This window comes from Rhinatrema bivittatum, chromosome 3 (assembly GCF_901001135.1).
Source record: "Rhinatrema bivittatum chromosome 3, aRhiBiv1.1, whole genome shotgun sequence".
NCBI classification, from domain to species: Eukaryota; Metazoa; Chordata; class Amphibia; order Gymnophiona; family Rhinatrematidae; genus Rhinatrema; species Rhinatrema bivittatum.
In genome coordinates, this window is record NC_042617.1 from 431347923 (window position 1) to 431372525 (window position 24603).

General features: G+C 42.7%; 1 protein-coding gene across 1 annotated transcript in view; it reads left to right on the forward strand.

Moving 5' to 3' along the window:
• The window catches only part of SNTG2 (syntrophin gamma 2), a 690678-nt gene that overhangs the window by 134763 nt on the left and 531312 nt on the right, over window positions 1-24603 (forward strand). Inside the window, exons 5-6 of the mRNA XM_029596873.1 lie at window positions 2405-2448; window positions 2563-2604. Coding sequence (XP_029452733.1) covers window positions 2405-2448; window positions 2563-2604 — 86 coding nt within the window. The remainder of the gene's footprint in view (window positions 1-2404; window positions 2449-2562; window positions 2605-24603) is intronic.

Sequence of the window (24603 nt, forward strand, 5' to 3'; positions counted from 1 at the left end):
CATGACAGGAGGTATTCCCATACTCTGCCTTTCTTTCTCACTTCAAGGATTGTGTCTACCTTGTATTCGATGTCTTCTTCTGCATCAATAGGTGTAGCTTCAGGTGTCTTGGTTGAGAACTCACTAAGGACTAATGGTTTCAATAATGAGACATGGAATGCATTATGAATCTTCAATGCTGGTAGAAGTTTCAGACTGTAAGTAAGAGTACCTAGTCGTCAGAGAATGGGAAAGGGTCCGACGAAGTGAGGAGCAAAACGAGCTGATGGTAGCTTGAGTCTTAAATGTTTTGTAGATAACCAGACTTTATCACCAGGCTGGAATTCTGGAGCCTTGTCGTGATGAGCATCATAGCCTTTCTTTGCTCTTTGTCCTGCTTTATGAAGATGTGACTCGGTTATTTAAACTTTCAAATAATAGAAGGACTAGGGGGCATTCCATGAAGTTAGCAAGTAGCACATTTAAGACTAATCAGAGAAAATTATTTTTCACTCAATGCACAATAAAGCTCTGGAATTTGTTGCCAGAGGATGTTGAGCCCAGACTCAGCAGCCGTAATTAACATGGGTCCGAGCCTGGCCTGACCATCACTCAACCACTACTCGAGAGCAGGGTAGGGGAGGTAGAGTTTGAGGGGAGTTGGGCATTCCTCCTGAATGATTGGCTATTGACATGAATGTGGGACACTGCCAGTTGACTGTAAGCCTCAGGGAGGCAGAGCCAAAGTTTTAATGTCATGGCTTTATAAAGCCTGCTGGTTTGCAGGGTTTTTCCCTAGTCATCATGATCAAGGCAACCTATACTCCTTCCCTGTGATTTTATTGTGCATTTTCTGCTATATTTTTAATCTGGAGTGCTGTTGCAATTGGGGGCAGGAGACCCGAATCAGTTTACTGATTTGGGGGCATTGCTTAAGCTGGAAGTTAGTTAATCTTGCAATTTGGGGATTGGAGGATGCTGATGGTGTTCTGGGGACTGCATGTTGGAGATGTGGTCAGGGGAGCCTCCCTTGCTGGGTTACAGTGGGGTGGGCCTCTACAGATGGTGGTAGTCCACAGTAGGAGCCTGAGGAACAAGTGGGTCATTGGTGGCCAAGCTGAGATGTGTTGGTAGGCCACCCAGGTTCAGGTCATATATTTTCACAATAAAGCTGCAGCCTTATTTACTACCAAAAAAACTTTGTCAGTAATTTTGTTGTATGATTTTGAAAGGAGGTGTGTGTATGTGTGTGTGTGAATGGGCCAAATTGTCTCAGTTATTCTTCTGAAAAGGAGTTCCAGAGAGTGAGGCCCAATGACTGGTATAAGACCACTTGATTTCTAAGTGATGACATAATTCGGGAGGCTCCTTAGGAAGACCTATGATGCCTCATAAGTATTTAGAGGGTTAAACTCTTCTTCATATAATTTGGGCTTTGAATATTGGGGTTAGGGTTTTAAATTTAGCCCTGAATCACAATGATGGCCGGTATAATATGGCCTACCCTCTGAGACCTACTAATCAATATGCTGCAGGTTCATTTTCAGACCTTTATATGTTGCATTACAGTAGTGCAGCTGTGAGGTTATCATGGTGTGAACTACTGTGACCATGCTTGCCTTCTCAATGAAAGGGTGGAATTAATGTAGTCCATGCAGGTGAAAGAAGCAGCTTTCAGCATCTTTCCATGCACACTACTGTAGTTATCACACTTGAATGGCCAAAATTGAATTTGCATACAAGGAAGAATTATGGTTGCCTTATTAGTCCATTTGTATATGTAGAATTAAGGGCCAACAAAAACAGGATGTAGGTGATACTTTTATTTTGGACTAATACTTCTGTAGGGGACTTTCCGTTTCAATTTTCCTTTTATTTTTCCTGGGAAAAATGACAAAAACAATCAGTGGAAAAATTACTTTTCCACTTATTTTTTCTCCTGTGTGTTATGACACAGTTATGTTTTCACTGATATCTTTTTGTTATAACATTGAAATTCCCAGGAAAAATAAAATAAAAACTGAAAACGAAGGTCCCTATACATCTGAGACTAACTTTCGAGAGGTTATCAGATCAGTGAAGTCGTAGGTTGTCTGCATGTGATTTTACAGTGCAGTAAAGTGAAAGGCAGTGAGGGCAGAAATGTATATATAGTAAAATGTTATGCATATCACGTTAAATTTTTAATGACTCGCAAGATAATTTGTTTTTTACCATGCGTTTCACTGCATAGGATTTTATAATTGTGAAATGGCTGACACTTCATCCACCTGTTAAAAGTGAATGATGCTTGGCATCACATGAAAATGTGTTACAGTTTAAATTCTCTGAGCTAAACTGTTTTGCTTAAAACAATTAGCCAAATTAAATATATATTTCTTTTAGACTACTATATTTACATTTTACCTCTTGTGTAATCCCATAGCTGACCAAACAGGAATGCTGTTTATAGGAGATGCAGTGATACAGGTCAGTGAATTTATCAAATTCCTTGTTTCGTATGTATGGCATGATTTTGTTAATTCAGTTGCAGTTATTTCTTGGATATTTTTTTTTCTAAATATAATATATTCAATTTTTTAGGTGAATGGCATCAATGTAGAAAATGCAACTCACGAAGAAGTGGTAGGTTATAAGTATTTGCCAGATTGTATACATTTATAATTGTGCTTCACATTATAGGTTGTCTTCTTTTATGCTCTGGATAAAAGAAATCAGATCCTGGAGAAAAAGTAAATTCTTTTCAGATTGTGTTATTTTAATTTAGACCAATGTATGAATTATCAGAAAAATATTGTATGACAACAATTTCAATGCCAGACAAGTCCCTTCTATGGATAATTTTTAAGTTGCTCTTTTTGATACTGTGTGACATTGTTAAAGCCATTTCTGTTTTTACCAATTTTACCAGGGACACTTTTCTCTTGGGATAGGTATCTGGAAGAGGCAGCAGTTTTACCTGTGGGGTTTACAGATGCTTCACTTGCTCCTCGAAGCAGATCTTTTATGCTGTAGCATTTTAAAATCATTGGTGGGGAGTAAATTGCCAACTCTCTCCCTCCCCCTTGAATCTAAGCTTGCTGAGTATAGGATACAGGTCTTTTAGTCTTTCTTTACTCTTCCTGCACTGCACTGTGCTGTGGGATTTTTAACATTTGGAGAGGAGGAGGGAGAGATGGTCACGGTGGAAAGGGCAGAGGGGTCACAGAAGTAAGGAGAGTACAGAGGAACACCATGGAGGAAGAAGGAGAGGAAAGAGGAGAATGGGTTTTGAAGAGAAAGACGTAGATGATATACATAACAGGAAAGGAGTGATCACAGGGAGCATAGGAAGAGAAAGCCACACATGGAAGAAAAAAAGTTAAGTCCAAAGAAAGCCCATAATCCTCATGTATAGCAATTTCACATTGTACTTTGACACGCTTTGGTGAGTTGAGAAAAAAATTAAGAACATGTTCAGAGGATGGAAGAAAAGTAGCATAAGCAGGAATATGGGATGTAAGAGAAGCTGAGAACAGAAAAGCAAATAGGACTAAGGGGAAGAATCTCCAAGAAGTGGTGGGGTGTTTTCTGATACATATGATAGCACCAGAAATTGGTATTTATGTGCCAATGCACCTTTCCTGCTGGAAGGTTCCGTAATGTCTACACAGCAACATTTTTTTTGTCACTAACATATAAACTACAAAATGTTCTACATTTTTTCTCCATTTCCCTTCCTCCCCCTCCTGCGTATCTCAGATGGCCTGGGTGATTATAGTAATGGGCTAGAGAGACCAGGGTTCAAATTCTTGTTGCTTCTTGTGTCTTTCCATTTTATCTCCCATGCTCACTTGACTCTTTGGGTCAGGTAATTGCACCAGTATGTAAATTTGGTGTAAAGCACTCTGGTGTAGGAGGTTAAACAAATATTTGATGAACAAAACCCAAAAGTTTCAAGGTGTGAACATTTCCAAATAATAACATCTTGTCAGAAAATGCTGTGATCCCTCAGGTAAGAAACTTTACATCTTCTTCCATTATTCCTCTCTTATTGTGTTGTGCATTCTAATTCTCATTAAAACTGCTCTTACTTATGACTTTTTTATTCTTGTTGTTAACTTCTTAGTGTTTCTTGATTCCCCCCGCCAATTGCCATAACATAGGCATTCATTCACTCCTGTCCCAGGCCTGGACAATGTATGAATGACAACAAATCCGCATACTTGACTTCTTGCTCAAGTCTGCTGAAAGAAACAGGAAGAAACATGTTAAAGAATGAACAACACAGTGTAACAGACAAATGAATCATGTAAATAACATTTACCTTTATAAAATCCCTGCAAGGCAGAAATGGGACCCCAAGAGCATTTGGAAGGCAGAAATGGTTTTGATCCTCTTTGATATATACTTGCAGATATATATATATATATATATATATATATATATATATATCTCTGCAAGTATTCTCCAAAAAAGAATGCCCCAGCAGGTACCAAACTAAACAGTAACCACCTTCCACAAAGCATCCAAGATGGTTGTTGGTTATTGGTTGGCTCCAGATATAAAAATTGTAAAGCAGGACCACTGGAATCAAAATAAAGCATGAGTCGGAAATCCACTGAATCCAGAATAATTAACATTCATATCAAAAGCTGCACTAGTCGGTAAAAAGATAATTTTAACAGAATGGATGTCCGAGCGCATTCCCCACCTAGATCATTGGTTCCAGAGAATGCTAAATTTAGGAACACATGAATATCAAATTGCCAATAACTCAACATCTAAGTGTAGAATGTCAATGCACAAGATCTGGGACCCTTTTTTCTCATATTTAAGGCCTAAAACGAGTGAGATGTAATTCCCTCCAGGATCTTGCTTCCTTCATGCACCACTGCGAAAGTATTTCTTTCCCTCTGGTCAAGGCGCTAGACCCTGTTGGGGGGAGGGGAGGGATAGTACTCAGGGGTAGGGAATAGAAGCTGACATATTTTTGTTTATTAGCCGGTGTATTACCGAACAGAACTGTTAGGGTTATGGTATAAATTGCATTTGTGAAGTATCCACTGGACTCGCTTGATACTTAACCTAATTCTCGGTGGCACTCAGTACCCACGTTCTTATGTTTTTCTTGTTCATACTTGTTGAGATATATAGAGTGTGTACTGTTCTGTTTTTGCTATGTCATAATATTACTGTTATTGTTGGGTTACCCTGCTGTACTATTATTTCACAATAAAAATATATATAAAAAAAAAAATAATAATAATAAAGCATGAGCTATGTTGTTAGACATACCTGGAACATACTTAGTTACCACTGATACTTACAATCAAAGGCAAATAGCACAAAACCAACAACTGCAACATCCCCTTGCAGAAAACAAAAATCTGCACTACCGGACACATCAGAGAATAATTCCAGATGTCAATCTGTTACATTTGAAGCTGTCAAATGCTAATTCCATTGAAACTATGAAGAAGACGGTCACAAATCTAAATTTACCTTGACATACTGCAACATCCAGTTAAAAGATAAAATGATGCTTCTGAGTCATCCCTCTGGTTGTGCCTAGTAGGCATCTAATAACTCCCTCCTCCCCTGAATTTAAACTCCCCCATCTGTCTTCAAGATGTTCTGTACATGAGCATTTTAAAAAAGGGGAACAGACACTATCTTGAACACCAACAGCCTTGAGTTACCAGGTTTCTTGGTATTATCTAATGATGAAATTACAATTTGGGCTACCCTTGTGGCAACTCTTTTCTGAGAAATCAAGATGTATTATTCTTCAGGCAAAAGATTAGAATGTTTCCTGATTTTCTTTGCAGTTTTGGAGGAAGACTTTCCTTCAAATGAAGCAGCGGGTCTTGGACTTGGTGGGCAAATGTCTTAATAAAATTTCCATGTATATATTTGGTTAAATATAAGGGAAAGAAACATCTTTTTGACCCTATTCAACAGGAGAATTTTTTGAAAATTAATGTGTCTAAGGGTAATTAATTTGTTGTATACATAGATATACCTTCTTATAGGACTGAGGATGTAGACTGTCATAGCAAAAGACTGAACAGAATTATAGGGGATTCTTTGCTTTTCTTATTTTGTTTTTTTGTTTGTTTTTTCCTTTTTGTATTTAATTCCCCAACTAAGAACTTGTTACATGTGAATAATTTGAATTTTGGGTATTTTTTTTTCGGTGTCCTCAATATATACTGTGCAATTTAAATGAATGTTCCTTTTGTTGTATTAAATTACACATGGAAATACATACTTAAAAAAAAAAAAAGTAAACACTCCTCATCTGGATAACCCTATATGCAAAATAAAATTGGTCATCAAAGACTAGATCTGATAGAAAGTCATTCAGCAAGCTTAGCAAGCCTATACAGTACAGATAGCCTCCACCAATTTCCTTTCTTTTCAATAGATAAAAGTCAAAAAACATTACAACTTAAAATCAAGCTCCATACCCACAATGTGAGCACAGTGCAAGAACCCACGGACTTATCAACTGCCAGAGAAATAGCAAAACTCCAAAGCTAGGTTTTCAAGATTGGTTACCAGGTGAACACAAAAACCCATGACTGCTGGACCCACAAAATAAAATCATTCAGAATAAGGCGTTATGGGAAACCAGAAGCTTGCGCAACAACTAAATGGAAAAGATAGAAAATGGCCAAGAAGTACTGGAAGCCAAACATAAAACCTCACAAATGGAAAGAGCCTGAATGGATGAGTAGCAACTGAAAGGCTGATTCCTAAAGAACCCAGTCCGTAACATGTGAAAAGCACAATGGCCTGATCAAAAGAGACATATCAGATCAGGGACCAGACTGGCTCAAGAAATGCATTAACATCTTTTTCTAATGGGTAGGACGGTTTTTGAATAAGCAATATTTGTCGGTCACCTTATTGAGCACTCTGCCCACTGGAGAAATCACCAAACCTTCAAGTGGAGGAACAGGGAAAGCACCAGCAATTCTTTCCAACTCCAGTTCTTATCTAATTTTCCCCTAAAAATGTAATGTCTTAATAACACCAATTTAGTATTACAGGACTTATGATAAAATGTGTGGGTCGATATAAAGTATTCAAAATCAAAATGAAAAAAAATAATCCTTCATAAAGTAAGGTGGCTTCCACTCAAGGCACTAAGACAACCATTGGATCAAAACTTCCAACCTCATAGGTAAGGGAGTAAGTGAAATGGCTGAGGAGGGTACAACTCTGTCTCCTTGTCTACTCCCTGAGCTATTTGTGCAGGGCAGCACTTAAATGAGGGTGGCTACCAGCACACACAGATGGTACAGTATATCTATGTAGGAACTGACAAGATGGCTGTGAATATTGTCCCAAATGTGTTTCCCAATCCCATTACCTATCCTATCCTTCAACAGCTCTAGAAAAAAAGAAGTATAGGAGAACTGCTGCCAAGAAAGGAAGTATTTAGCTGCTGCACATAGAAGTGCTCAGCAAGAAAGAGGTTGCAAGAGGACCTTGCTATTAATGCATGAGACTGGCTGCCAGCTTGCCCAAAGGATTAAGGCCTCACTGGAGTCATTTCAGTAAACTACAAATCCATAGCCCAGAAATCCCAGGCATCAGATTTTCCTTTCGCTGAATTCTACATACTATTCATTATAATTTAGCTAGGTCCGGCATCTGTAAGTTCTATGAGCATGAATGTTCATATCTGAAAGCCTAAGTTTTGCCTCCCAAATGAGTCTGGCCAGAAGAAATCCAGTTATTAATAGATTTGGCTACAGGTCGGGTAATTTTCAAAGAGACATCTGAGGGCAAAACTATTTCATACACAGAAATGTCCTTTTGCAAAATTGCCTGCCCAATATATAGTAAAGTTATGAATGTCTGTCATGTTCATGCATATTTTTACCCAAACTAACCAGAGGAATTCCTGAAAGTGGACTTGGGGAGGGGTTTGGACATACTGTATGTGCATATGTTTCAAATTAAAAAGTATGCATGCAAATTTTAAAGGAAAACATTTGCACACATTTTAGCATGTGTAACCGTGTGAGGATTGATTTAGGTGAGAAAATTTAAAAATTGGATTTATGCACATAAATCTACTTTGAAAATGAGTATAATTCATCAGGTGAATTTTCAAAAAGTTATGCATGTAAAAATGAGCATATATCCATGTATGTAGCATCTACTCATGTACATGCTATTATAGAAACATCAAACGCATATTTATTAGAGATGTGAATTGTGTGCCCGATCGTTTTAACGATCAGGTTCGGATGGAGGGAGAAAAAAATCGGATCATTAGAGATGTGAATTGGAAATGGTTCCGATTCCAATTCACATCGTTAATCTTTTATTGAGGCCTGAGCAGATAAAAAAAAACCCACCCCGACCCTTTACAAATGACCCCTTTGCTCTCCCACCCTCCCGAACCCCCCAAAATGTTAAATTACCTGGTGGTCCAGTGGGGGAGGGGGGGTCCCGGCGCGATCTCCCGCTCTCGGGCCATCGGCGCCACTTTGGCTACCACTGATAAAAATGGCGCCGATGGCCCGATAAAAAAAACCCACCCCGACCCTTTACAAATTACCTCTTTGCTTCTCCCACCCTCCCGACCCCCCAAAAACCTTTTACATGTACCTGGTGGTCTAGTGGGGGGTCCGGGAGCCATCCCTTCAATCATACCCTCAGTGCCGGTGCTGGTTTCAAAATGGCGCCGATCGCCTTTGCCTTCACTATGTCACAGGGAGCGATGGTCACTCCCTGTGACAAAGTGAGGGCGAAGGTGATCGGCGCCATACTGGCAGTCGATCGCCTTTGCCCTCACTTTGTCACAGGGAGTGACGGTCGCTCCCTGTGACATAGTGAGAGCAAAGGCGATTGGCGCCATTTTGAAACCAGTCCAGCACCGGCACCGAGGGTATGATTGAAGGGATGGGTGAACTGTGGGGAGTTCAGCTAAAGAATCAGGAGGATCTGAATGATCTGGAGAAGGAATGAACAAACTGGCAGATGAAGTGGTAAACCTGGTAATTTCAATGCATGTTTTAAAATATATCAATTTCCACAAGTCCTACTTTATTTTTGCATAAAATATAATGCACATGATGCATTGAAATACTCTTTCAATGCATCATGTACATTATATTTTATGGATACATAAAATATAATGCATTCAATGCATTGAAATACTCTTTTAATGCATTGGATGCATTTGCTCATAAGTGCATGAATGTTGTAGGGTAAAAGATATGCATGTTTTATAAAATGCATGTATTTGATATGTGCAGATGTGATGTGGCCAGCTGCCCACTAGGGGTGTGCATTCGTTCTGTATGAATTGGCAATCCGCAATGTATAGGGCCATATTCGTTGTATTCGTGGGGAAGCGAAAAGTATCGCGATTCCCCACGAATACAACAAATCTTCGCCGAATTATTCGGCCATCTAAAAGAGCCAATTTAAACAAACCCCCCCACCCTCCTGACCGTCCCAAGACTTACCAAAACTCTCTGGTGGTCCAGCGGGGGGTCCGGGAGCCATCTCCTGCACTCATACCCTCGGCTGCCGGCATTCAAAGTGGCGCCGATAGCCTTTGACATACTATGTCACAGTTGTACCGGTGCCATTGGTCAGCTCCTGTCACATGGCCATCAGTGCCATCTTGTGCTCCTACCATGTGACAGGGCCTGACGAATGGCACTGGTAGCCCCTGTGACATAGTAAGGGCAAAGGCTATCGGTGCCATTTTAAATACTGGCAGCTGACGGCCAGATTGCAGGAGGTTGCTCCCTGACCCCCCACTGGACTTTTGCAAGTCTTGGGGCGGTCAGAAGGGTCCCTCAAGACTTGCCAAAAGTCCCTGGTGGTCCAGCAGGGTTCCGGGAGCGATCTCCTGCACTCGGGCCGTCGGCTGCCAATAATCAAAATGGCGCCGATAGCCTTTGCCCTTACTATGTCACAGGGGCTACCGGTGCCATTGGCCAGCTCCTGTCACATGGTAGGAGCACAAGATGGTGCTGGCCATCCATTGCTCCTATCATGTGACAGGGGCTGACCAATGGCACCGGTAGCCCCTGTGACATAGTAGGTCAAAGGCTATCGGTGCCATTTTGAATGCCAGCAGCCGAGGGTGTGAGTGCAGGAGATGGCTCCCAGACCCCCCGCTGGACCACCAGGGAGTTTTTGTAAGTCTTGGGGGGGGGGTCAGGAGGGTGGGGGGGGGTTGTAGTTAATTTAATTTTACTCGGGAAACTAATAAGAATTAACGTATAAACGTATCGGGGACCCCTCTTGCCGAATGCGATGTATCTGCCCCCAACGAATACAAATCCCAAATGCAACGTATGGCGTCTCTCTGCCCATCCCTACTGCCCACTGTCACCCCCAGCACCCCCCCCTTTTTTTTTTTTTTTTGCAAAACATCATTAAGCTATAAATATAGCAGAATGATGAATCTAGGGGTATAATTGTAATTTTGCAGCACTTAGATGATAGGGGTGTGCATTCGTATTGAACATAAATGTAAAACACTACTTTTTTTTTTTTTTAAACTTAAAAAAGTGATGAGACATAAACGATCGGATTTCCAACTTATTCAACATAGCTATGTTGAATAAGTTGGAAATCGCGATTGTTGATCCAAAATAAAAATTTAAACCCCTCACCTTCCTTAATCCCCCCCCCCAAAGACTTACCACAACTCCCTGGTGATCCAGCAAGGAGTGAGGACGCCATTTCTGAAATCCTTTGCGAGGAGCACGTGACGTCGGTGCCACGTCGGAGTGACGCGGCGTCACGTGATTCCCCGCGGGTTCACGCCAGAACGCTCGTTCGGCCCAAAAGGAACTTTTGGCCAGCTTGGGGGGGTCAGGAGGCCCCCCCAAGCTGGCCAAAAGTTCCTTTTGGGCCGAACGAGGATCCCGGAAGCGACCCCGCGGGGAATCACGTGACGCCGCGTCACTCCGACATGACGCCGACGTCACGTGCTCCTTGCAAAGTTGGTCAGAAATGGCGTCCTGACCCCGCTGGACCACCAGGGAGTTGTGGTAAGTCTTGGGGGGGGGGGGGGATTAAGGAGAGTGAGGGGTTTAAATTTTTATTTGCACATATGGACATATACTCAACTCATTGAATTCTGTTTATGTCCATATTGACCGCAAATGGGACCCCCTTTGGACATATGGACATATGAACTTAAACTTTTGCTCTGCACATCCCTATTAGATGACTACAAAGGCTCTGTGTTTCTTGGAAACAGCAAACAAAGAAGGAAAAAAAACACCTGTTGTGTGGACCTAGGTCACTGATCTTGGCTTCTGCCTGCAGAGCGGTGGCTGAAGAAGACACACTTACCTCTACTAAGTGATCAATTTTTTGGTCACTCTCATGCTAGGCATGCAACCCTTGACAGAGCCAGATCTGCCAAGTTCCCCAGCCACAGGAGGGAGAAACACCCTCCCTAGCTATCCCCAACTCCAAACTCACATCCCAAAGCAGATCCACATCCTCAGTCACCAGTTCCACCCAATGAAATCAGTGCTGCAGTGACAATGCAATAAGAAATCCAGAAGAACTTAAAAATCCCATCCCACCACCTCATCCCCTGCAACTAGACATTCGAACTGCCTCATAGAACCTGAGATTCAAGTACTCGCTAGAACATCATGCCGTTTTTTCCCTATTAGGCACCATTGCCTACCACAAACAGCCATCACTGTAAATCCCATCCACGAAGTTTCTTTATTTTATGAACTCATCACAGGAATGCCCTCACCATAACAAAACCCTGATAGTGAAAGAGTGTATTTTTCATTTCAGTATTTTTCACAAATTACTTATTTATTAATTTATTGATTTATATGCATATTTGTTTTCTATATTATAATTAAAATTTGTTTTGTATTAAAACCTGGTCAGAAACATCTAAATATTTATTTTTACTTGAGATACTTTAGTAAAACAAACAAAGCAACCCACTAATCTAAAGCCCATTAAGAACTTAAAAAAACAAAACAAAACAAAATTTCAGCAGTGCAGCTACAAATTAAAAAAAACACCTGCACAGAAAACTTTATAAAAAACATTATTAACACACAAACACAAAACCAACACATCTCTTTAAACTGCTGATCAATCAAAGTCAGCAACAGGACAAAACATACCCCATTTTATTTTCTCCTCACTTCCCCAAACTAATAGGCCTAAAACGACATCAATGAAATAAAAGCACACCAGCTAGCTCAAATGCCTTGGCAAAGTGCGTCAGTGATGTCGCTATCTCCCGCAGCTCCCCAGTGCTTCTTCCCTCCTCCCATTGCCCTGAAGGTAAGAGTGGCAATAGAAACAATTTAAAAAAAATCAGTGGATACATACCACCGAGACTGTTGAAAAGCACAGACTTGAGTGAAAAATGGCCAGGATAATGCAGCTGCTACAATACAGCAGAACACAGCTAGGAACAAAGGTTAAGAAAATGCCAACAAAGCTGGGGCCAACAGTGCTGCAGCTCTGGTGAGCAACTGACAGAACAGAGCTCAGCCAAGCAGGCACATGCATACAGCAGCAGCAACCGATTAACCCAACCAGATCAGTCCCGACCCTTCCCCTCCCCCAGCACGTGACCATCAATGTTAGACAGAAAACCATGAGAAGACAGTAGCAGCTGGGGCCCTAAAATAAGGGGAAACTTTGTCCATGTTATTTAAGTGCCTGTCAAATGAGTGTCTCCTGTTTTATGTACATCATGGACCAAGTTCTTTGCACATCAAGCCTGGTGACTTATAAGGAAAGATGACTTTAAAAAGAAGTGAGTTCTCCTAATGAATACAAATTTGATGTTTAGATACGGCAATAGAATTTTGGGGCAAATTGCATTTGTACTAAACTGCTTTAATATTGACTGATGGAATATTTAACACATGCATTAACATACATTGTTAATGATATGCAAATAAGGCACACATTAATGCAGATGGTTAGGTACATGTTTTAAAGTACATGCATTAATGTAGATGGGAGCACAAACAGTTAAACACATCTCCCCAAGGTCTAGTTAAGTTTTTGTGTTAATGGGCCCACATTACATTTTGTGCAATTTAATATATTACTTTTATCTGTACTAATAGGTAATGAGATAATTAACATAATTTTGCACCAAAATTCCTGATTAGCATAGATTTTGTGTTAAGGCAAAGTAGTTTACATGTGTTGCCAGTTCTGTTAACACATGTTAAATGCTTGTGTTAGACAACACTGACATTAAAACTGCATTAATGTGTGTGCTACTATTAACGCATTTTGGTATATTGACCCCTTTATTTCCTAATTATTCAATTTCTGAACTATAGTGAACTGATCAGACATGTACAGCATATCATTTCCTTTGTGGCCAGAAAATGTGTAGAGATTTTGCAGCAGAAAAATGAAAAAAGCATTTCAAAGACAACTTGTTCGGAAACTTAATATTCTTGAAAACTGCCAAGGGGTTTGGTTCTTAGCTGGGGAACAAATAGTTTTCATCTTTTAAATGTATGAAGTGAAAGTCAAGAAAATACAGGTCTGTTTGAGGATAAAAGTCACAAAGTCAGAAAGAAAAGCTGTGTTAATAAGGACTTTTAGAGAACCTTCTCTCTATTTGAATAAATTATGTCTTTTTACAAACCTGTCTCATTACAGACATCTCTAATGTCCACTAGCAATACACTTCAAATTAATTTCAGGGAAAATAAAACCTCTTTTGTTCCCAAGATATCACCTCATTATCTTTCAATATAAACAAAGAGGTTCCAAGAAAGAACAAAATACTGTATATATAGTATATGATTTTATAATTTGTGTTGTAATTTCTAATCTTGGGATCATCTCCATAATACTATGCTATTGCAGAAGCTTCTTTATATTAACTACCGGAAGAGTTCTGACATGTGGAACAATAAACCCCATTATATTCCAGGATGAGTTTTTTTTCTTACAGAACTTAAGAACTATAAGAGAGAAAAAACTATCATGAATGTCAGAAGGCTTATTTAATTTGCACATCAGAGATTTTGTGATGGCTTATAAAATCCCTGAGAAGAAGGAGGATTGAGCTAACCTCAAGGGAGAAGTTCAGATAAATAAATAAAAATGTTGAACTGAAACTTATAAAATAAAAATAAAAATGTGCCATTGCTGTATGTTGCAACCGTCTCTTCCTGACGGCTTCACTCTGCCTACCTTTCTTTCTTTGCACCTCCTCTCTCTATGGATGGACGCCTGGCTGCTGCGGTGTCTGCCTGCCGTCCTCTCCGGCATCCCCGGACCGGCTTGGGCGCTGCCTCCCGCCATGCTCCGCTGGTACCTTAGGGTCCGTATGCCGCACAGCCCTCACTCTTATTTCCTACTTGGCGCGAACCTCAGGGGCATCCCCCTGTGATGACGTCACGCTGCCAGGATATTTAAAGCCTACGATGTTTGCTAGCCTTTGATTTAGCAAGGGGAATCTTATGGATGGGATTCGCTCTCCGTACCCAGCTACTCTGCCTCTCTAATTTTCCACTGGACTCTTAACGCTAACGGGGTGCCCGCTCCTCGGGGGCCTCACTTGCTTTTCATGTCACTATCAGGAAACCGGTACTCGCTCCACGAGGGCCCATGTTCCCTGACTCGCTGCCTGCTCCTACCTTCTCTTCTGCCTGGAAGGATTCGCTATCTTCAACACCAGTGAGTACTACCATCTTCACCTCAGAGCTGTTCCCTGGAACCAGGTACTTGCTCCTCAAGGGCCTGCCTCCGTTCCAGCCCTAGTGCCATCTCCTACGTGGAACTGCTGTGTGAGTACATTACCTTCAAGCCACTCAGCTCTCAGGGAACAGGTATTCACTCCTCGAGGGCCTGCTCTCCCTATCCTGGGGTTCTCCATACTGGGGCTTTGTGCTTATTCCACTGTACTCATTATTCTCAGTTCTTTCCACTACAGCACTGCTACCGGAGGAGTCGCTGTTCCAGCGCCTGAGGGATACTAGCCCAGCCGGGCTACTTCTGCTGCTCACCACTGCCACCTCTGGTGGCTTCATCACATTGTCTAATAAAAGATCAATCTTTGTGTTTGTGTGTCCTAAGCAGAGCCTGACCTGTGGCCCTTCACGGGACTTCCCCCCGTGGGCGTGGTCAGCAGCCACAGTGTCCAAGGGTCCACCCAAACCTCACTAATTATAACACTGTAATTTCGTGAGCATCTATTTATTTATTTTTATGCTTTCTTCGATATAGAATGTTGGAAATGATTATGTAGAAGGGATCAGTGTCCATCTTTCTGTCCTTAGGCTCAATAACTCTCCAAGAAATGATAAATGATCTGGAAAGGAATACGACAAGTGAGGTTATCAAATTTGTGGATGATACAAAATTATTCAGAGTAGTTAAAACACAAGCGTATTGTGATACATTACAGGAGGATCTTACAAGACTGGAAGATTGGGCATCCAAATGGCAGATGAAATTAAATGTGAACAAGTGCAAGGTGTTGCATATAGGGAAAAATAACCATTGCTGTAGTTACACGATGTTAGGTTCCATATTAGGAGCTACTACTCAGGAAAAAGATCTAGGCATCATAGTGGATAATATTTTGAAATCGTCAGCTCAATGTGCTGCAGCAGTCAAAAAAACAAACAGAATGTTAGAAATTATTAGAAAGGGAATGGTTAATAAAACAGAAAATGTCATAATGCCTCTGTATCGCTCCATGGTGAGACCACACCTTGAATACTGTGTACAGTTCTGGTCGCCGCATCTCAAAAAAGATATAGTTGCATTGGAGACAGTACAGAGAAGGGCAACCAAAATGATAAAGGGAATGGAACAGCTCCTCTATGAGGAAAGACTAAAGAGGTTAGGGCTGTTCAGCTTGGAGAAGAGACGGCTGAGGGGGGGATATGATAGAGGTCTTTAAGATTATGAGAGGTCTTGAACGGGTAGATGTGAATCGGTTATTTACACTTTTGAATAATAAAAGGACTAGGGGGCATTCCATAACGTTAGCAAGTAGCACATTTAAGACTAATTGGAAATTCTTTTTCACTCAATGCACAATTTAGCTCTGGAATTTGTTGCCAGAGGATATGGTTAGTGCAGTTAGTGTAGCTGAATTCCAAAAAGGTTTGGATGTTGCGGTCCCGACCGCCTCCCCCATGTTCGGGGTCGGGTCTGCTTACCTTTGTCTTGGTCCACGGAGGACCGCGCCGGGCCCCCGGTCCCGTAGGCCACCAGGCCACTGCCTCGCCACGTGGAGAACGCCGTCCAGGCCGCCAGAAGCTCCGCCCACCTTGTTGCCTCGCGCACACGTGAGGAGGGCCCTTATGTGCGTCCAGCACCCGCAAGTTCAGGACGGCCCTTTCTCTGATGTCACGCCCCGGACCACATTTAACTGGCATCCAGTCTCTGACTAAACACCTTGCAACGAGGTTCTCTGAATACTAGTTGCCTTCCGTTCCTGTACCTGCTTCAGTGACGTTCTCGTTTGTCTTCCTGGTTTCCGACTCCGGCCTGCTTCAGTACTCTACCTGCCTGCCTGCCGCCTGCCTCGATCCCGGTTTGCTTCAGTACTTTGCCTGCCTGCCTGCCGCCTACCTCGATCCCGGTTTGCTTCAGTACTCTGCCTGCCTGCCTGCCTCCTGCCTCGATCCCGGTTTGCTTCAGTACTTTGCCTGCCTGCCTGCCGCCTGCCTCGATCCCGGTTTGCTTCAGTACTCTGCCTGCCTGCCTGCCACCTGCCTAGATCCCGGTTTGCTTCAGTACTCTGCCTGCCTTCCTGCCGCCTGCCTCGATCCCGGTTTGCTTCAGTACTCTGCCTGCCTGCCTGCCGCCTGCCTCGATCCCGGTTTGCTTCAGTACTCTGCCTGCCTGCCTGCCACCTGCCTTGATCCTGGTTTGCTTCAGTACTCTGCCCGCCTGCCGGCCGCCAGCCTCTATTACGGTTTGCCTCTGTTCCAGGCTTGCCTGCCAGCTGCCGGCCTAGACCCCGCCTTGCTACTGGACTCTCTCCTTTGGACTCTTGCCCTGACCTTGTCCACGGACCTTTGGCTTTGTCCCTGTTTAGTATCTGAACTTCCTCCTCGCAGCCTAAGTCCCAAGGGCCTGGGTCCCTACGGACTCCTCCCGGGGGGATTCCGGGTCCCGGGTGAAGTCCTACCTAGCCTCTGACTCCGCCTCCTGGCCTGCCAGTCTGTCAATGTTTTTCTACATTAATAAAATATTAAATTTATATTATATGTCTCTCTATTCTTGTTATATGTTAAGTCTGTCAACCCTGGCAGCCCGGTCCAAGGGTCCACTAACTGACTAGCACTCCCCTTGAACGCTAACATTGGATAAGTTCTTGGAGGAGAAGTCCATCAATTGCTATTAATCAAGTTTACTTAGGGAATAGAGTACTGCTATTAATTGCATCAGTAGCTTGGGATCTTCTTGGTGTTTGGGTACTTGCCACGGTCTTGTGGTTTGGATTGGCCTCTGTTGGAAACAGGATGCTGGGCTTGATGGACCTTTGGCCTGACCCAGCATAGCAATTTCTTATGTTCTTATTTCTTATGTTCTTAAGAAAGGGATTGTAATTCACCAAATTTGACATGCCAGAAGCAAATGTGAACATCTTGGACAAGTTTCAAAATCAGAAATATCTGTATTTCAGAGAGCCTCCAAAATATATCCCCATGGTTTCTATGGAAAAAAATATAAGAAATGTGTTATAAACTGTATCAGCTGTCATAATGTTGACCAGCACTCCACTCCAAGTACCCAGCCTTACCCTACTGATTCTTTGCCATAGAGCAACACAGGCAAAGAAAGACAGAGACAGGAAAAGTAAGTGAAGCAACTGGCAAAAGAAAGCACACATTCTCAGCAAACCCCTCCCACCTACGCCAAAACACACAAACATTCCATGCATCCAACCCCCAAATATCCCACACACACCCATACTAAATACAGTCATATAGCTCCCATATAATGCACCCCACATCCCCAAAACATCCCCTCACAACCCATCCTCTCCTATCCATGCACACAAACACACACTTCTCAAGCACACAAAATCCCACCCAAAACCATACCCTGTTTTCCCCCAAAACACCCCCTCCACAAAACCCCTAATCACACCGCACACTCGCACACACCATTTCTGCAAATCTGTTTTTGGAAAGCATTCATGAAGCCATGCATCTACAAGCTTTTAAATGTGCTACATGGAGTGCCTCTTAGTCCCTGTATTATCTGAAAGAGTTAAAAACCGATTCACCTTTACCCATTCTAGTTCTTTCATGATTTTTTAGACTTCCATCATATCCCCCCTCAGCCATCTCTTCTCCCAGCAGAACAGCCCTAACCTCTTTAGCCTTTCCTCAAAGCGGAGCTGTTCCATTCTATTTATCATTTTGCTCACTCTTCTCTGTACCTTCTCCAGTACATCTATATTTTTTCTGAGATGTGGTGACCAGAATTAAACACAGTACTCAAGATGTGGCCTCATCATGGAGCAATACAGAAACATTTTGACATTCTATATTTTATTCAGCATTCCATTCCTAATAATTCCTAACATTCTGTTTGCTTTTTTAACCACTGCAGCACACTGAGCTGACAATTTCAATGTATTATCTACTATGATGCCTAGGTCTTTTTCCTAGGTGGTAACTCCTAAGATGAAACCTAATATTGTGTAGCTAGAGAGTGGGCTATTTTCCTTGTATGCATCACCTTGTACTTGTCCATGTTAAATTTCATCTGTCATTTGGACACCCAATCTTCTAGTCTCACAAGGTTCTTCTGCAATTTATCACTATCCACTTGTGATTTAAGTACTCTGAATAATTTGTGTCATCTGCAAACTTGCTTACCTCACTCGTTCTTCTTTACAGCGAATTTATAAATATGCTGAAAAGCACCAGTCCAAGTACAAATCCCTTCCACATTTTATCAGTCTCCCTTTTGAAAGTTTAGTACTAGAGCTTTAAATATTACTTATTACCCTCTTTCAGTAAAATTGGATCATGTTATGTTCACTATTGACTAGAGATGTGAATCGTGTGATCGATCGTCTTAACGATCGATTTCGACTGGGAGGGGGAGGGAATCGGATTGTCGCAGTTTGGGTTTTTTAAATATCGTGTAAATCGTGTAAATCAAAAACCGGCACACTAAAACATCCCTAAAACCCACCCCGACCCTTTAAAATAAATCCCCCACCCTCCCGAACCCCCCCAAAATGCCTTAAATTACCTGGGGTCCAGTGGGGGGGTCCCGGTGTGATCTTCCACTCTCGGGCACACTAAAACAACCCTAAAACCCACCGGCGCCATTTTGTACGGAAAAACGATTCGCGTGCAGGAAGTCGCTCCCGGACCCCTGCTGGACTTTTGGCAAGTCTTGTGGGGGTCAGGAGGCCCCCCAAGCTGGCCAAAAGTCCCTGGGGTCCAGCGGGGGTCCGGGAGCGATCTCCTACGCTCCTGACGTCGGGGGACAAAAAACAAAATGGCGCCGGCGCTACCTTTGACCTGTCATATGACAAGGCAAAGGTAGCACTAGCGCCATTTCTACAACGCACCGGAGGCCCGAGAGTAAAAGATCACACCGGGACCCTCCCTCTGGACCCCAGGTAATTTAAGGCATTTTGGGGGGGTTCGGGAGGGTGGGGGATTTATTTTAAAGGGTCGGGGTGGGTTTTAGGGTTGTTTTAGTGTGCCGGTTTTCCCGCCCTCCCCCTTCCCCTCCCTCTTCCCCCGATTTATGATTTTTTGACGATAAATTGGTGGAATTGTTATTGTATCACGGCTCTAACGATTTTTGACGATTTAAAATATATCGGACGATATTTTAAATCATCAAAAAACGATTCACATCCCTACTATTGACAAATAGCCTCACTACCATTACCTCTCTCACCAAATCCTGTGCTCCACTAAGAATTAGATCAAAAATAGTTCCCTCTCTCTCACCAGTTCCTGAACCAATTGCTCCATGAAGCATTTATTCCATTCAGGAACTTCACCTGTCTAGCATATCTTAATGTTACATTTACCCAGTTGTTTAAGATGTAAAATGACCTCTCTTCCCTGCATAAGGAGTACAAATGCCACCAAAAAATATCATAATGTTGTTCATTAAATTACCCAGCTAAATATAGATACTTGGAAACCTTCTGAAACACTACAAAAATAGACTTCGACTGAATGCACCTATTACCAAGTGCCTCATTGACTGAGACATACATAGATAGTTTTGTCAGTTAAATGAGGTTGAACTAAGACAACTCAGTTTATTCCTATGGAAAACAAGACAGGTTGCACAAAGGTCCAATAGTACAAATAATTTTCCCTTAGGCACAAATTTGGAAGAACTATTTAGCATTTTGTACCCAAAGAGATCTTTTTACTGCATGGGTGAGAAAGTTTTAGCTGTTGCCAGCAGTTGCTTATTATCCATAGAAGACTATTTAATACATTTTTCTTTTCAAGTAAAGAGAAATAATGTAAAGATGTAGAAATGTACTCACCAGACTGGGTTTCATTTCGTTTTCACAGTTATAACTTTTTCATGACTAGATGTACCACTGCCTTGCTTACTGATACTTTGACTTTGATCTATTAATAATTGCATAACTTGAACAACTCTAAAACAAAGGGCCTATGTACTAAATGTTTTCTCTCCTTTTGTGTTTATGGACATTTTTTTTCTTACTTCATACAACAAACATTAGCCCCAGCTGTTCCATAAGAAATGAAGTGGTGCATAATTGTGAAAGCACCTAGAAAATAAAGAGGCAGCAGGCGTGTGGAAGATGTTCTTCTGCCATGACACAGCTTAGCATAATGGAATTGAAAAACACTGAACTTGAAAGAAGAGAAAAAGATAAACAACCTCTGTTTGCATAACCTTTAATTAACTAACATGCTTCATAATGCATTTATTCTGATGCCATTCAAAAACAGTGTTAGGTAAAAAAGAGATAAATCACATAAAAATTATTTTTATACAAACTAAGTAAAATTGTCATATTCCAAAATTGTAATGTTTGTTTACATGTTTCAGTTCATTGCACATACTATGATAATGTATTGCTGCTAGGCAGTCAGTGGAGTTGGAAGACTAAATGGTAAACGTGTGCAATCTGTGTCAGTTGAAACAGGGGCAATGTAGTCTTTTGCAGTGGTTTGCACACACCTTAGTGTTCTTGTTGCAGAAAATACAATGACCCAATGTAATGTTTCACTCCATCATGGTGGACATTGATAAGCCAATGGAAGGTGGAGATTACGAGCGGTATACGCTAGTGGTGAATAACCATAAATAGAATATTTATAAATAGGCTGAACAGCCCCTAATCTCCCACAATTCCAAAGCTGCTGGAAGGGCCACAAAATCTGCCCATAGATCAGGGAGCAGATGCAGTGCAAAACCATTTTCTGGTTCTTCCTCCCCCTCCCCCACAGTTTCATCATATGGGAGGAGAAGAGTGAACATAAAGAACATCAGTGTTATGTTATTGTAAGGATGTAAACCCTGGGTCGAATGAGAGATGTCTCTGCCCACAGAGAGGAGCCCTGTGGGCCTCATCGTCGATAGGCGGGGTCTCATCAGCGTAGGGCACAGCTATATATAGAGACTTTATTATGCAGAAAGGAAAAGAGAGGACCGTCAGAGCAGGAGGTGTAATTAAGTACAGTTCTGAGTAGAGAGGTATACCAGGTGATACCACAGCTGAGATGATCCGATAGTGGTCCGCAGAGTGGGGTACGCCAGTAAGTTCCTTCAGATGGGTGTAGATAGCCTCAGTGGTGCAGCTACGGTAGTGGCCCGTGGAGCGGGGTATGCCGAGGAGTCTGTACAGTAGATGGAAGAACTGAAGAACAGATACCCGGAAGTGAAGCTTGTAGATGCGGCAGCAGCACCCCTGCAGTTCAGGGTATACTGTAAAAGTCTTTACTGAAGGAGAAGCAGTAGTGGCCCGAGGAACGGGGTACACCGCTGGAAAGCTTCAGCCATGCTTGAGTCGTTGGAGTCAGAAGTAAGGTACTCACAAATGGATGTTCCCAGAGTGACTAGAGGAAGAACGCTCAATGTGATTTAAATTTTTATGTCAGCTAAGGTTTTGATATGGTCCCACATAGGAGTCTTGTGAATAAAATGAGAAGCTAGGACATGGGCGTCAAGTTGGTGGAGTGAATTACAAACTGGTTGATTGACAGGAGACAGCGTGTAATGGTAAATGGAACCTACTCTGAAAAGAGAACTGTGTTAAGTCCCCAGGGATCAGTTTTGGGTCAATTTCTGTTCAATATCTTTGTGAGCAACATTGTGGAAGGGAAAGAAGGTAAAGTTTGTTTATTTGCAGATGATGCTAACTGCAACAGAGTAGACTTGCCTGAAAAAGTAGAGAGAATGAACAGTGATTTAAGAAAGCTTATTTAGTGGTTGAAGATTTGGCAGCTGGGATTCAATGCCAAGAAGTGCAAAGTCATACATATGGAGTGTGATAATCAAAAGAGCTGTATGTGATGGGGAGTGAAAGACTAAAGTGCACAGACTGGGAGAGGGACCTTGGGATGATAGTGTCTGGTGATCTGAAGGCAGTGAACCAATATAACAAGGTGATAGCTAAAGCCAGAAAAGTTCTGTGCTGCAAAAAGAGAGGAATAACCAGCAAGAAAAAGGAGATGATAATGTGCAAGTCTTTGGTAAGGCCTCACCTGGAGCACTGTGTTTAGTTCTGGAGCCCATATTTCAAAAAGGAAAGAGACAGGAAGGAGGCAGTCCAGTGAAGGTTGACCAAAATGGTGTGGGATCTATATAAGAAGACTTATGAGGAGAGGCTGAAGGATCTGAATATGTATACCCTGTAAGAGAGGAGGTGCAGTGGAGTTATAATACAGACCTTCAGTTTCCTGAAAGGCTTTAATGATGCAAACACTTTGAACCTTTTTTGTTGGAAAGGAAAGAGTAGAACTAGGAGTCATGAAATGAAACTTCAGGGGGAAATGACTCATATCTAACGTCAGGAAATACTTCTTCAAGGAGAGGATGGTGGATGTCTGGAATGCCCTTCCAGAAGAGGTGGTGAGGATAAAAATAGTAAATAAATTAAAGATAATTTATTAGATAAACATTGTCGATCCCTATAGGCTAGAGGTTGGAAATGAAGAAAAGGGTGTATCGGGGTATCCTACGTAGAGCGGCAGTTAGTACCATTAATCATAAGGCATAAGATTACTACCATTAACTGATTAACGTTGATGCTTTTGATGTAACTACAACATTGCTCTCTGCTTCAAAGGTGAGGGAGAGGGAAGGGATTCCATACAGGTGACAGCCAGCGCCGGACCCTGACTGGTACAGTCTATGCAGACAATAGAAAAAAGCACAGAATTGCTTTCTACAGTCAAAATCAAAAGAAAAGCATGTTCAAGCATCATGTCTTATTCTAAATACAAGCCGTAAAGCCCGTTAAAACGGGCTACATCCCTCTGTCTCTCACCTCCCCCTCATTCTCTCTCCCCTCACTCTTCACCACCCCCCTCCCCCACCCACTCCTCTCCACCCTCCCTCTCCTCTCACTCAGTCCCCCCTCTCCCTCCTCTCCCTCACTCCCTCCCACTCAGCCCCCCCTCTCCCTCCCACTCACTCAGTCCCCCTCTCCCTCCCTCCCACCCACTCAGTCCCTCCCTTCACCCACCTCCATTTCCTCCCGGCGCCGTAAGCGCGACTTCCCGCAACCCTCACCCGGCTCCATTAACTCCTCCCGCTCCTGCCGGCAGATCTCGGGGGGGGGGGCGCGGGAGTGACACCCCCCCCCCGAGATCTGCCGGCAGATCTGGGGAGGAGAAGTAGCGGCACCGCGCGCGCGCGGCGCCGCTGCTTCTCCTCCCGCTCCTGCCGGCAGATCTCGGGGGGGGGCGCGGGAGTGACACCCTCCCCCCCCCGAGATCTGCCAGCAGATCTGGGGAGGAGAAGCAGCGGCACCGCGCGCGCGCGGCGCCGCTGCTTCTCCTCCCGCTCCTGCGGCCCCACCGCCATTTTTTTTTTCTGACCGACGTCCTTGCCCGCACATGCGCAGTAGAGCTGCGCTCTACTGCGCATTTGCGGGCCGTCGGTCACAGGCCATTTATAAGGTAGATTACTACCCTTAACATAAGGCTTGGGAGTAACCAGCACAGAGTGGCAGTTAGAACCTTATGAAGCTTGCTGGGCTGACTGGATGGACGATTTGTTCTTTTTTTTGCCATCGTTACTGTTACTATGCATATGTAAATAGATATAAGAACATAAGAACATAAAAAATTGCCATACTGGGTCAGACCAAGGGTCCATCAAGCCCAGCATCCTGCTTCCAAAAGAGGTCAAACCAGGCCACAAGAACCTGGCAAGTATCCAATCACCAAGAAGATCCCATTCTACTGATGCAATTAATATCAGTGGCTATTCCTAAGTCAACTTGATTAAGAGCAGTTAATAGACTTTTCCTCCAAGAACTTATCCAAACCTTTTTTAAACCCAGCTACACTAACTTCACTAACCACATCCTCTGGCAACAGGTTTCACCAGGTCTAGCCACTGATCCATGGTGATCTTCTCTGGGTAGAAATATCTTTAATAGGGATGTGAATCGTGTCCTCGATCGTC